This window comes from Apiospora hydei, assembly GCF_038363865.1.
Source record: "Apiospora hydei strain CBS 114990 chromosome Unknown utg000004l_segment0_segment0, whole genome shotgun sequence".
NCBI lineage: Eukaryota > Fungi > Ascomycota > Sordariomycetes > Amphisphaeriales > Apiosporaceae > Apiospora > Apiospora hydei.
In genome coordinates this window covers 3,787,501-3,800,977 of record NW_027117363.1, presented here as the reverse complement: position 1 = coordinate 3,800,977, position 13,477 = coordinate 3,787,501, and the positions used below count along the sequence as shown (strand labels likewise).

Sequence of the window (13,477 nt, the reverse complement as noted above, 5' to 3'; positions counted from 1 at the left end):
AGTAAAATTGAATGCATTTCATACTCACCTACTGTGGCCTCCAACTAGGCCGCGGATCCTGCCCCGACCCGGAGCTCCGTCATCTTTGCCTAGGCACATTTGCCGAGGTTGGTCACAGACAGACTTGTATACTACGGCACAGAGACTTGGAAACCGATCAATTGGTTTGCTTGATAAATGTTGTCATTTTGGGCCTATTTAAGCAAAGTTTTGGTCCAGATCATGGCCCGTTTCCATCAGATCAAGACAGAAGGGGCCAATGTCAAAACACGACCGTAACAAATATGCGAAGACAACCAATCTGTCACTGTTGTTTCAATTCGCGATTGGTAGCGGCGTGCAAGCTGCTTAGAAAATGCCCTCCTGAGCGGACGCAATGCCAATGACACCTAGGTAGCGTTAGAATTTGCAATGTAGACAGATTATAGCTGGCCCAAGACTTACCGCAAGCCGGGCGGGGACCAGCGTTACCAGTCTTGAGGGACTCCTCGTTGCCACCCTTACCGAGGTCATCGGTGCCGCCATGCACAACGACGGTGCGCTAGAATGTGTCAGCAACTCCTATGTGCCTGTGGTTTTATAAGGGGTTTCGAATTGGTCTTACGCCAATGACGGAGTGAGGTCCGATAAGCTTGATCAGCTTGTCCTTGACAGTGCCCTTGGCGTTGCCGTTGCCGTCGACAGTGATGTTGCCGAGGTCACCGACGTGGCGCTTCTCGTCGCTCGGGGCACCGTGGGTCTGGCCGTGGGGGTTGACTGCAGTCATCGAGTCAGAAGTGATCAAACCGAGAGTCGTTGGGTGTTCCTGTCAGAAGACGTACAGTGGGGTCCAGCAGAGGTGCAGCCGTTGGTGTTATCACCGAAGGCGTGGATGTGCATGCCGCGCTGAGAGTCGGCATCTTGGCCGGTAATGTCCCATGAGATCTCGGTCTCGGCGTCCTCGGACTTTTGGCGGAACCAGACGGTGCCGGCGACCTTTGCGTCACCGCGGACCTTTGCAACTGTAGGGGGCGATGCTCAGTTAGCTGCTGGTTCGTTACGCGATAGGCCACGAATAAACAGTAGCATCATGCAGCTGTTCCGAGGGCACAGGGATGCTACATCACGATGGACGAAACGGAGCCCCAAGATGGCTTTGGAAGGGACGGGCCGCCCTGTCCATCAAGGTCCTGGGTACGCGACAATTCGTTGCGCAATGTTACCCGTGGAGGCCCTGAAAACCCGGAAAGCGGGGAAGACGACGGGAGGAGCTGGAAGAAGAGGCATCAAGTACAAGAACTTACCTGCCCAAACGCCGTCAGAAGCCATTGTGATTTAGGATGAAGATTGATGGGTTTTCGGTTGGTTTATGAAGTTGACGAGTATACTCAGATTGGAGGAACCGGTTGGAAAGGAGGAGTAGAAAGGTTTGGAAGATGTGGAAGAGGGAGGGGTCCTTGCTTGGTCAGTTCAAGTAAATACATGTAGCACGCATAGCACATAACCGTGCCCAAAGGTAAGATCCATCCATCCCAAGCTATTTCCGCCTTCCTTCCTCGGGTCCCGATTTGTTGGCGGTGGACTGCCTGCTACAAGCGGCGGCACATCTAGCGATGGAGGGGTTAAGTGGCAGCCGAAACCCCCACTTTCGTCGCTTGCTGTGCCAAACGAATAGCGTCATAAGCCGCAACAGCTTTCTGTTCATGCATGTGGATTGTGGATTGGCTGACAAACGATGAACATTGAATGATTTCACCATACTACTTTGCTTTACTACCTATCCTACTGACAAGACCTGACATCCTGAGCAAGTGTCAGGTGGCGTGCAACACACACCACACACACCACATCTATCAATGGCGCATGCTCGTGCAAATGTGCCTACCTCCATGTACATACCTATGCTGTACATAGGTCCAAGTTGGGATGTAGATTGCTGCTCGACATTGACACGCGAGAGGTGACTAGACTTCAATCGTATTGAAGCTAAATGCGCGGCGCTCTCGAGCTTGAGATGGCGCTACTACTAGGGGCTCTCTTGCCGTCTGATTTGGTTAGACGCTTTTCGCCAGATGCCAAACTCTCGGGTTTGTGTTGACTGTGGCCGAGATGCTACCACCATGATGCTGATATGACAGAGTCAAGGGCGCGATTCTGCTTGCTCCTTTCCCAATACTCTATCTACTCTCGTAGACCGACCCTGAGCCGAGCCATCTGAGCCAGAGTTTTTCCGGCTCAATGGCAAACGTCTGTCATCTCTTACGGATTGCACCGATGCTTGGCTTCTACGCAACATCCGACACTTTACTTCTAAATCCGAGCCGGCGATCCGGTTTGGTACCTAAAGGCATAATTCTAGGTAGGTACTTTAGTGTGCTGCTGACTGTAGCTTCAAGCGGGCAGTGCAAGTATACATTCTATTTCGGGTTGCACTATGTACCCAACCTTCCACTCATAGGATTCGAACCCTTCAAAGCTTCCAACGTCGAAGCAATTCCTGTCCCGCTCTCGCGACACGTGTGCCATAAGCACGGAGTGATTATTGACGAGTTACATACATCGAAATTTGTAGGAGGAGCCCAGGGTTTTGCCAAGGCCGGAGACCAATGGTCACACTGTACTGGATGACGACTCACTTGCTTCCAAGAATACCCCTATGTTTCAGCTGCACTCGACTATAGACACCCTGATTTTGTGTTTTGCTTTTGCGACCTCCTGATCAGCATGTACGGGCTCCTTGGCCTACTGAAGCCCTGGCGTTACATATTTTCAAAGCCCAAGTTGAAGCCAAAGTCTGGCTATAGAAAACCGACCAGCCTCTGGGGCACAAATCTGAAAGTGGTTTGCCTGAGAATCCCTCCGCGGAGGAAACTGCCAGGAGGGCCAGAGTGTGCATACCTTAGTCAGAAAGGGTCGTCCCGCACATGTTGTGGGCAAAGTTATGAGCAGGTTTTCATACCAAAGTGCAAACAGTCGGATTTCAACAGTGACGTGATGGCGGAATATACCAAACGACCTGTCGTCTACCGTGAGTCGTGTGAGATGCGAGAGCTTTCGGACATTTTGCATGCTAGGTTAGGAGGTGATCGCATCCCAGTTTGACAAGCTAGCTCCTCTCCAGAATTCTGTTCAGAGCTAAAACTGCCAGATTGCAGTGACAGCAGCCAATCCTTTCCAGTGCATGTCATTTGCTTGCCTGATCTGCATCATTACAGTCCCGAAACGGCTCAAATGAGTTACCAAACCAAGCAAATTAATGGCTGGCGGTTGCAAAACCAGTGAGATGAGTGCAGGGACATGGAAACCATTGCTGAGTTTAGGGATGTGTGTAGAACTCTTGACTCCTCGCCTTGGATTTCCAGATGTTGGTTTGCTTCGAGCACCTGCAGAGCCGATGAGGGAGACGGGTCTCTTCAAACATCATTTGTAAGAACAGCCGTTCAATACAAGGCAGGTAGCAGTTGCTACCTATCATACAATCCGATTGAGGAAGTTCTTAGGTACATAAGTAGGTAGATATGTGCATACATGTATTGAGATACATCATATCCATGGCATAGTGTCGCATATAATCAAGAGAATATGTAACACATTGATTGCATGCATGTAAGTGAAGAATCATCTTCATGTCATCCAGCCTTGAGGTTTTCCAGGTTTCAATGCCGCCAGTCACTTGCAGTAGGTATGTACTATACAACATGCACCGTCTACAGCCCAAACAGCCCCACGAGACCAATATGTAATCTAGACCAGTAATTGATTGCCATTTGCACTCGCACGAATCTGGCATGAACTCACTCGTGCTTGGCGGAGTGCGACACCGTTGAAATCTGCCGTGGTTTTCTTCTTCTCTTTCTGAGATGGGTGAGCAGCTTGCACTGCCTGTTTGTTTTGTTCGGCTAGCATCTTTCTGTCGGGACTCGGGATGGCTTAGGGCTGGGCTGGTGCTAGGGAGGCATCGCATCGCGGTGGGGCTTGGGGAATCCAGCTTTGTGTCTGTGGACTTGATAAGTACATGTAGGCATAGGCACGGCACGCAGATGGGAGCCCTCATGGATTTGCTGGAACGCCAGACAATGCCGGTAGGTACTTTTCGCATTACCCAAGGCAAACAACGAAGTCCTAGATTCTACCTGCCTACATACATACTTAGCTCATAAGTGCAGCACGCTACAGGCTCAACTGCGGTGGAACTCGGACTCAAACCAATCCTCTGCCGCGGAATCGGTCCAAACACACCCACACAGGACCCTTCAAAGTCGTGGCATCCGTTGGGGGCCTGGGATATCCATGATCGTCGGGCCACTGTCGTGCCGTGCTAGCCACCCGTACTGTACCTCCTTACGGTTCGGTGGACGAGGTCAGTGTCAGGCCAGGACTGTCTACACACGCACTTCCCAGAAAGCAACCCAGCAAACCCCAGGTTGGTTGGCAGATGCTGTTACATGCAGGGCAGGGTAGCTGCTTAAAAAGCTGGGCAGACAACAAGAACAGTCGTTCAGCCCAACCCAATTAGCGACATTGACACATTGATAACCTACACTGCCTTGCCTGCCTACATACCTAGGTAGGTACTTACTTACTTGATATACTTGTGCATGGGGGAAAAGAGCTCCATCGAATCTGAAAAAATGGTTGTTTCCTTCCTTGTTTTCTCGTGGTGATAAAACATCCATACCCTAATTACCTACATTCAACCTAGGGTCGTCTGAACGATTTCCAAGGCGACTCCGCGGCCGACCCGACACCTAAAGCGCAGTGCAACCGTATTTGCAAGCGAAGATTCCATTTAATCACCTTATTAATCCACTTATCCCGCCTAATAGCATTCTTCGTCCCATGGAGCCTTAGATCAACCTTGTGACCGATCCATACCTCTGTTGTAGCCTCGATAGGCCCTCTCCGTCTATACCAGCCGGGCCCTTTGGACCCCACGATTCGACTCGACTTGCTGCAGTCATCACCACCACCTGCTCCCTCCCACCTGCTCAACCTGACGTCGCGTCCGAATCCAGATTTGACATTTGGTCACCGGCGACTTGCGCCGTCCAGAGCGACTATTGGTGACGCATACCTACACATCTGCATTCTTTTCGGCCAGCATCTGCATTGCCGCGCTGTGTTTTATGATCGCCAACAAGTCACCCAGTGCGGGGCGACAAGATTGTCAACGGTCGGGTCAGAGCCGAGTGCGCTGCTGCCACCAAACAAACAACTCGATACCTACATACCTACGTGGTGACTGGCTCTTCCCGAGGCTGCTTTATTGGCAAGCAACGAAACCCTACGATCCCAGATCAATGCGACACGGCCGACTGCCTTAGAATAGACTTGTTTACGAAACCCGGCACACTGCTCGAGTCGAACTTGACCATACGGAGGAAGTGAAAGGACAACCGCGACCAGGCGCCGTGCATTATCTTGTCCATTGACGAAAGGGCCTTTCTTCCACCGACGCGCCGCTGCGCGGCTTATTGTCCTTGTTTTAGTTGTTGAGCCAAAGCATTCCAAAAAAAGTCTTGGCTGAAAGCAATGTCTTTCCGAGGAGAACGCCGGTACGGCCATGTGCCCCCGGTTCAGTATCCTGTCGCAAACCAGGCGACTTCAGACCAGCCGCTCCCACTTCGACGGCAGAGTTTCAACAGCGGAGACGACTCGACTCCATTCGAGACGACGGCCATCTCACGCCAGAGCTACCTGCCTCCGGTGAACACGAGAGGACTGGATGCAGACAATGAGCTCTTCCTAACAAGCCCGACAGGAGCGAGCCGACCTGAGTATGGCTCAGCAGCCAACGTTGCCATGTCCGGATATCAACACCAATACGCTGCTCAAACACCTCCAACTCCATCGACGTATAACCCGCAAGCTTTTGTGGGACGTTCGCAATCGCAGAGCCTTGCGTACCACCCTCCCCAGCATCGGCAACGCAGTACAGACCTCAGAGTGCCGCTCCCTACAGCCCAACGACGACCACGCCAACTTATACACCGCAACCGTATAACCCTGCTGCTTATACAAATGCTCCATCTGTCACGTCTCCTCCTCCGCCTCCTCCGCAGAGGCAATCCGCCTATGGTGGATATGCGAATTACCCCAGCCAGAGCTATGGATCGCCCTCCTCGGCGGTGAGCCAGCCGCCGTACTGGCAGGCGCAACCGACCTATGCTGCACCTACGGCCTCTGCCCAAGGGGCTACCACACCGACCTACCAATCCATGTATAACACGGCACCTACCAATACCTACGATGCTTCATATTCGCAGTACCCGGCACAAGCCACTTATGCCAACAGTACCAGCCCGCCCGCAACGACGCCTTACGCTCCAAGCAGCCCCTCGCAAGCTCCTTACCCGACCCATTCGCAGATTCCGGTCGGACCTAATTACTCAGCTAGTGATCCTCACTCGTTCTTGAATCGCCCCTCGAGATCAAGCTCTCAAGCCTCGCTCCTTCCCTCTCCGTCCATACAGCAAGGCCAGACATCGCCCGGGCTGCAAAGACACCCGACAAATGCGCCTTTGCCCAGCCGTCCCGTTGATGAAGCGTCAGAGAATACGTCGTGGGGCGCGAATGGTCATTACTCTCGTCATGATTCGTCGGACCGCATTACCCAGGAGGACATCATGCAAGACATCGAAGCCGAACTAAGGGGCAGCCCTTCATCAAAACACCGACCCAGCCCCGTTGATCAACGCGACGGCGCACTTCTTGAAAACGACCTGCGAGAACTCCGCCGCTTGACATCTACTGCGAGTTATCACTCGACAGCGACTACCGTCAATAGCACTGACGATGTTTCGGGTGTCAACCGTTATTCCTCGAACGCATCGACGCTGAACCGAAACCGTTCTCAGAACCCATATACTATTCAAGAAAGTGGCGATGATGATGGTGACGAGAGCGACCCAGAGGCTGCCGCAGGCTTGGCTGGTGCAGCAAGCCGAAGAGGATGATCGTCGTCTAAGCTCAGGCGTGGCGTTTCCTTACTTTAGCCAGCCTGAAGTCGCACTCCCGCAACTCCCTAATCTTGCCGAAGAGCCAAGTAGCGATAGCGACTACGCGACTCAAGGCCAAGACATTGGGCTCTATGGCGGTGGCTACGCAGGCCATCTGGCATATGACGACAATCCTCAAGATGCCGAGCCTGGCTACCCGAACGACCAGTCCCTACCGACGCCCCGAAGGAACCACGCTTCGCAAAGGAGCCACGAGAGCAACAAGTTTCCCGCTTTCGAACAAGCTGAAACAGACTACAGCGGTACTGGTGGACTGCAGGCCCCTGTTGCGCATCGCCTAAGCTTTGACGAGGGTGATGAACGGGTTTCCCTTCATTCCCGGCAAAGCGGCAGTGAGTCGCCGTACAAAGAAGATTATCCAGATATGTTCTATCACCCAGGTCTCTCGAGTCGGCCACTGCCAGCTATTCCGGCAGGTTCGGATAGCAGCTCAATGCTCTCGATCCAGTCTCCAAACCGGACTAATCATCAACATGGGTACTCGCTCAGTGTTGATGCCCGTCCTTACTCCGGGACCGACGCGCAGTATGGCCAGAATGTTCAACAGTTGCAAGTCGAACGGTCCATTTCGTTGTCGAGTCACAGCACGTCACCTCAGGTACAACCGCCAGCTAGATCTAGAACGGACGCTGAAAACCACAACAGACGGTTGAACAATGTTCGACAGCAACAACTAGCTGCTCAGCAGGGGCTCCCGTATGAGGGTTATGACACTGCGACGCCAAGTTCTGTTAATTACGACGTCATTACGTTGCCGAGTGGCAGGCGGAAGAAGTTTGTCCCCGAAAAGTTGACGGTCCTAGATACACAAACTTGTACCGAACCATGGGCTCTTACTGGCATATCAAAATGGATTCGTGAGGTGGCTGAAGGCGAACCCGACTTAAAGAGAAAGACGGTCGAGGACGGGCTCGTGCGGTTGTTCTGCCTGAAGGTCCCGACAATGAATGTCGCGAACGCCGAGACGCTCAGTGCCAGCGTCGTCGATCGGATGATGGAAGCGGGAATCCTTATCCCCGAAGAAGAGTGGCTCAAGTTTGGTCAGGGGACTCTCACTGGTGTCCTCTGGCAATTGACTGGCGCCGGCTGCTACACGCCTAAGCTCCACGAGTTCGACTCTGAGGAAGAGACACATGTTGTAACTTCCCGTTGTTACTCGTATTACTGTGGTCGTACGTTGAAGAAGGCCAACTTGGACGACATCTTCTCCGAAGGTGTCAAAAAGGTTGACTGGCAAACATACTACGGAATGAATTCTAAGAGCACCGAAGGCAAGCACAAGAAGGAGATTGAGCGACAAAATGTCCTTCATGAGCTTGTCACGAGCGAGGAGGAATACATGGACCAACTCGATGTGCTTCGTATGCTGTACCGGGACCAACTCGTCTCTTCACAGCCACGCATCATCGCGGAGGGAAGGATCGACAAATTTGTCAATGCTGTCTTTGGCAAAGTTGATGGCATCATGCAGGTCAACAAAGAATATCTACTTGCTCAGCTAAAGTACCGACAGAAGGAGCAAGGGCCCTGGATCGTGGGGTACAGCGATATCTTCCGGGAATGGATTCGAAAGGCCAGGGCGGCGTACGTCGAATACGCGCTTGCTTACCCCTATGCCCAATACCTGATCAGGAAAGAATCAGACAGGAACTTCATGTTCAGGCAATTCTTGGATGCGAACCGCCAGAATCCTCGCTCGCGAAGACTAGATTGGGTCACTTTCTTGAAAGCTCCGATTACGCGACTGCAAAGATACAACCTTCTGCTCAGCACGAGTCTAAAGAATATGCTGGGCGAAAGCGAGGAGAAGAACAACGTCATTATCGCCATGGCTGAAATCAAAGCAGTCGCTTTGGAAGCCGACGCAAAGGTTGACGAGATGCAGAAAAAGGTGACAATGATTGAGCTGAATGCCATGCTCGTGCTGCGTCCAGGGTTCCATGCCGATCTGAACCTCGACCATCTCGGCCGAGAATTGATTTTCCAGGGCGATGTCCAGCGCATGGGCTCCAAAGGAGTGCGCTGGGTCGACACGCACGCTCTGCTCTTCGACCATTACCTCATTCTCTCCAAGCGTGTAACCTCCAAGGATGGACGCGGTGACCAGAAGTATGACGTTTCCAAAGAAGTAAGTATTCCCTATACGTCTGTTGTAAGCTTGCGATTGCTAATAGGACCCAGCCGATTCCAATGCCCCTGCTGTTCCTCGAAAGCAGTCACGATGAGCCTATTTCGAAACAAAGGGCATCGCAACTCCGCTGACCAGGTCGACGAATTCTTCATCGGATGTTAAACTTAACAAAGTAGCGTCGAATGGTGAACGTCCCGACCTCCATCACGCTGCAACTACTGCCTCCCTTGGTTCGGCGGCTGCGGACGACAAGACTCTATATCCCTTCAGAGTCAAGCACTTGGGCCATGATGTTTACACATTGTATGTCACATCTGCAAAGAGTCGCTCAGACTGGTGTGACAAAATCATCGAAGCGAAGACCCGACACGCCAAAGCCTTGCACGCACAGAATGCCGAACCATTTCGTTTGCGAGTCATGGCCGACAGCGCTTTTGCATACGACGTAGTTTCAGGCATCGGCAAATATGCTGGCGGTGTTCACATACGGGGTACGCCTCTGGACCGAGCAATACGTGAACTCGAGTCAACGTTTGGACCTGGCCGAGGGCCCCCACCGATCTCGCGGGCCGCTGTCCATTGTGCCACGGGCTTTTGGGCATATGGAAGAAATATGGTAGCAATCGGCACCGATGTGGGCGTGTGCGTAACAGAGGCCGGGGACCCCAGGAGCTGGTCAAAGGTAAAGTAACACCCGAAGGACACGTGATTCGCTGGATAGTGTGCTAATACCTTCTCCACAGACGGCCTCGATATCAAGGGTCACGCAAATCGCCGTGCTAGAAGAGTTCTCCGTCGTGCTTGTCTTGGCTGACCGCAACCTGATATCGTATCCATTGGATGTGATAGCGCCGCCTTCTAACTTCCCAGCGCCAGCAAATGACAACACCCGGCGCTCGCCGCAACGATTGGCCAAGGATGTCTCGTTCTTTGCAACGGCCCGTATGAAGGACCGGATGCTGGTATTCTACAAGAAGAAAGAGGGCCTCCACAGCACGTTCAAGGTGCTTGAGCCCGTCTTCCAGAAGTCGAGCGAGAAGAAGTCGCGTTTGTTTGGTGGGCGGAAAGCTGGCGGCTCTACAGAAACGTTCCGTGACTACGACGATTTCTACCTTCCGGTAGAATGCTATTCGCTCAACATCTTCAACAATTACATTGCCATCTCGACCGCCAAGGGGTTCGAACTCATGACGCTGGACAAGAAAGTGCCCATGAGCATTCCCGACGTCAAACAGCCGGCCATTGCGAACATCGCGAGTCGCATTCGAGACCAGCGGCCTCTGGGCATGTTCCGGCTGAACGACCAAGAGTACATTCTGGCGTTTGAAGACTGTGCCGTGTATATTGACAAGCACGGTGACGTTAGCCGCAGTGTCATTATGGAATACAGTGGAAAACAGAAGCGGGCTAAGGGCGCCACCATGTTTGGCCAATATCTAGTCCTGTTCAACGAAGACTACATTGAGGTGCGGAATGCCGAGAACGGCCGGCTACGGCAGATCATTGCGGGCCGCGACGTACGGGTGCTCGACTACGGAGTGCGGGGTCCCACGGGGGCTTCTACCACACGGCAGCCAACGGATACACGCCGCAGGGCGCTCCAGACAACGGGGTGGAATCGAAGGGCACGGTCAAGATCTGCATGGCCCACCCCGAGGTACCGGGTCAGCAGATCATACTGGAAATGCTCCTCAACAACGGGCACGCAGAGAAATGAGCAACGATGGCGACGATGATGAACGGTATATGACGACTTTTCATGCACGGTTGGCTGGGGATGAGACTACGGCGGATAGAGTACGCCATCAGGTAGTGAGTGGCACGAGAGGTTTGGTTGGAGAGAACGAGCGTAGGAAGCGAGTGAATGGATGCTTCGAATGCCATGACTGTCGGGATGACCGGACACGACGGCTTTTTCTTCTTTTCTTTTATTCGTTTTTCTTTTCCTATTCGTCGTGGATATCCGGCCCTACTGGCCACAATTGGTTTCTGTTAGGCTGCTCCATGGTATATGGTTTGGACGGGCTGTCGCCATAATGATATAGAGCTGTCAAGGACAGCCAGAGTGTTTCCGGGTTGGAGGAGGAGAGGGAACTCTTTGCCGGGTGTATAGGGAGTTGTGACATGCCCCATCCGGCTTGTCGTATGGGAATGGCTGCAATTAAGTTGTCTCTGCCTATTCGTATATTATTGTTTACCGATTACTACCGGATGTTCTGTGTCAATAGGAGCGTTTGGTCTCTTGATAGCAAACATCATGTCGATAGCAACCAAGATCAGTCGTATCAGAAGTAGCGATGCCTTGTCCGTATGTTACAACATATACTGCCATGTCAGAAACTGAATATTTGTCGAGAAGATACATGAGCGTTTTCTATGAGCTACAGGATCTATAGAGTATTGAGTGCCTATGCTGCACTGCACATCTTTCTTTATATTAGTTACCCAAGTACCTATATATGCCAGCTACATAAATATGTAGCCACGCATGGTGCTGTTAACCCCACCCCCGCAAAGTGATCCACTCCGTGTTTACATTTCCTACTTTACTCATTGAATCTCGGGGAACCTGCATAGGGTCTCTGAAAAGCCGTCTATCCAGCCCGCATTCTCTTTTGTATCTCCCGCCGAAAGCAGCAACAGGCGGAAACCAGCCATGGCGAGTCTCTGGTTTTCGCTGTTGCAAGTCCTCCCACTCGTGACCCCACTCGCTTCTTCACCCCCGGCTGTCTCCCCGTCAGACGCCGCGACCGCGATAACCCACCCCTCTCCTGGCTTCCCCATGGTGATAAACACCTGGGGCGGCCCCTTTACCATCGCCACCGACGCTGCCTACAAGTCCCTGCTCACTTCTTCCGGCAGCGGCAGCAGTGGCCCTAAGTCTACCAATAAGACGACGCCGACCACACGCGCCACCGCCGTCGCCGCCCTCGACGCCGTGCAGCTGGGCTGCGCCGCCTGCGAGGCCGCGCAGTGCGACGGCAGCGTGGGCTTCGGGGGCTCGCCCGACGAGCGGTGCGAGACGACGCTGGACGCGCTGCTGATGGACGGTGGCACACTCAAGACGGGCGCCGTGGCGGCGCTGCGGCGGGTCCGCGACGCCGTCGGCGTCGCCCGCGCCGTCCTCGACCACACGGCGCACAGCCTGCTGGCGGGCGACCAGGCCACGGCCTTTGCGGTCGAGAACGGCTTCGTCGAGGAGGAGGGCGGCCTCGGCACCGCGGACTCGGCGCGGGCCTGTCGCGAGTGGCGCGAGCGCGATCGGTGCCAGCCCAATTACCGGATCGACGTCACGCCTGACCCGAAGACGGCGTGCGGGCCGTATTCGCCTGTCTCCGGAGCGTCTGATGAAGAAGAGACGGAGAAGAGGAGTTTGCACCGCGACCAAGAGAACGGAAAAGTAGGCAGCGCAGCACAGAAAAAGAAGAGGTACCAGGCAAGCCACGACACCATCTCCATGATCGCCCTCGACGGCGCAGGCGGCATGGCGGCCGGGACCTCGACCAACGGGGCGTCGCACAAGGTCCCTGGCCGAGTCGGCGACGGGCCGATCGCGGGCAGCGGGTCGTACGTGGACGGCGAGGTGGGCGGGTGCGGCGCGACGGGCGACGGCGACATCATGATGCGGTTCCTCCCCTGCTACCAGGCCGTCGAGAGCATGCGGCGAGGCCTGGCGCCGGGCGAGGCGGCCGAAGACGCGGTCCGACGCATGACGCGCCGCTATCCGGGGGTGGCAACGGGGCTCGTCGTCGTCAACGCCAAGGGCGAACACGCCGGGGCTGCCTCGGGCTGGACCTTCACCTATGCGTTTCGGGGCGGTGGTATGGAAGCAACGCAGGTCGTCACGGTGCCGCCCATCGATGGTGCTGAGGATTCTGCTGTGGAGATCTAAGGTTCCAAGGAAGCATATAGACACAGAAGTACTCTGAGCAAGTCGGGATATACTCTTTTTGACGCGGCATTTTCTTATAGCCAATCGAACACTTCGGTCTTCACAAAATAGCAATGCCCACGTGTCTCTGCCCGGCAAGGGAGCAGATGACAAGGCACAAAATCAGGACAAAGGGATCGGTCAAATTCAAGATGCCTTCTTGACCAAACAAATATCATCATTGAACTATCCTTCATCTCAGTGTCAAAAAAAAGTCCGATTTCCCACCGTAGACCACGACCGAAAGAGTCGGTGTTGTCCGGAACATGTTCGCCAGGAATCCCCATCTCCGTTGATGGACAGTGCGACCCGTGGCTTATCGTGAACACCATATATGTGTATTGTACATTAGCTTTTATGAATTTCATGCCTCCAACCACGTCAGGCCCGTGAAGAGAATTGTATATGCACATGAAG

At 53.6% G+C, this 13,477-nt stretch overlaps 3 protein-coding genes across 3 annotated transcripts; 2 read left to right on the top strand and 1 right to left on the bottom strand.

The window, feature by feature from the left end:
• Positions 1 to 348: 348 nt before the first annotated feature.
• PG997_003731 (superoxide dismutase) lies at positions 349 to 1,308 on the bottom strand (the record flags this gene model as incomplete). Its single annotated transcript, XM_066808046.1, has 5 exons — positions 349 to 389; positions 445 to 541; positions 605 to 756; positions 822 to 1,001; positions 1,284 to 1,308. The coding sequence occupies 5 exons, from the start codon at positions 1,306 to 1,308 to the stop codon at positions 349 to 351; spliced, it is 495 nt and encodes a 164-aa protein (XP_066671664.1).
• A 4,203-nt stretch (positions 1,309 to 5,511) lies between these two features.
• Positions 5,512 to 10,846, top strand: PG997_003730 (CNH domain-containing protein; the record flags this gene model as incomplete). Its single annotated transcript, XM_066808045.1, has 6 exons — positions 5,512 to 5,860; positions 5,899 to 6,828; positions 6,860 to 9,126; positions 9,242 to 9,811; positions 9,873 to 10,667; positions 10,724 to 10,846. The coding sequence occupies 6 exons, from the start codon at positions 5,512 to 5,514 to the stop codon at positions 10,844 to 10,846; spliced, it is 5,034 nt and encodes a 1,677-aa protein (XP_066671663.1).
• A 939-nt stretch (positions 10,847 to 11,785) lies between these two features.
• On the top strand, positions 11,786 to 13,021 carry PG997_003729 (aspartylglucosaminidase; the record flags this gene model as incomplete). The annotated part of the gene is made up of 1 exon (XM_066808044.1): positions 11,786 to 13,021. One exon carries the CDS (start codon positions 11,786 to 11,788, stop codon positions 13,019 to 13,021), a length of 1,236 nt encoding a protein of 411 aa, XP_066671662.1.
• Positions 13,022 to 13,477: the final 456 nt, after the last annotated feature.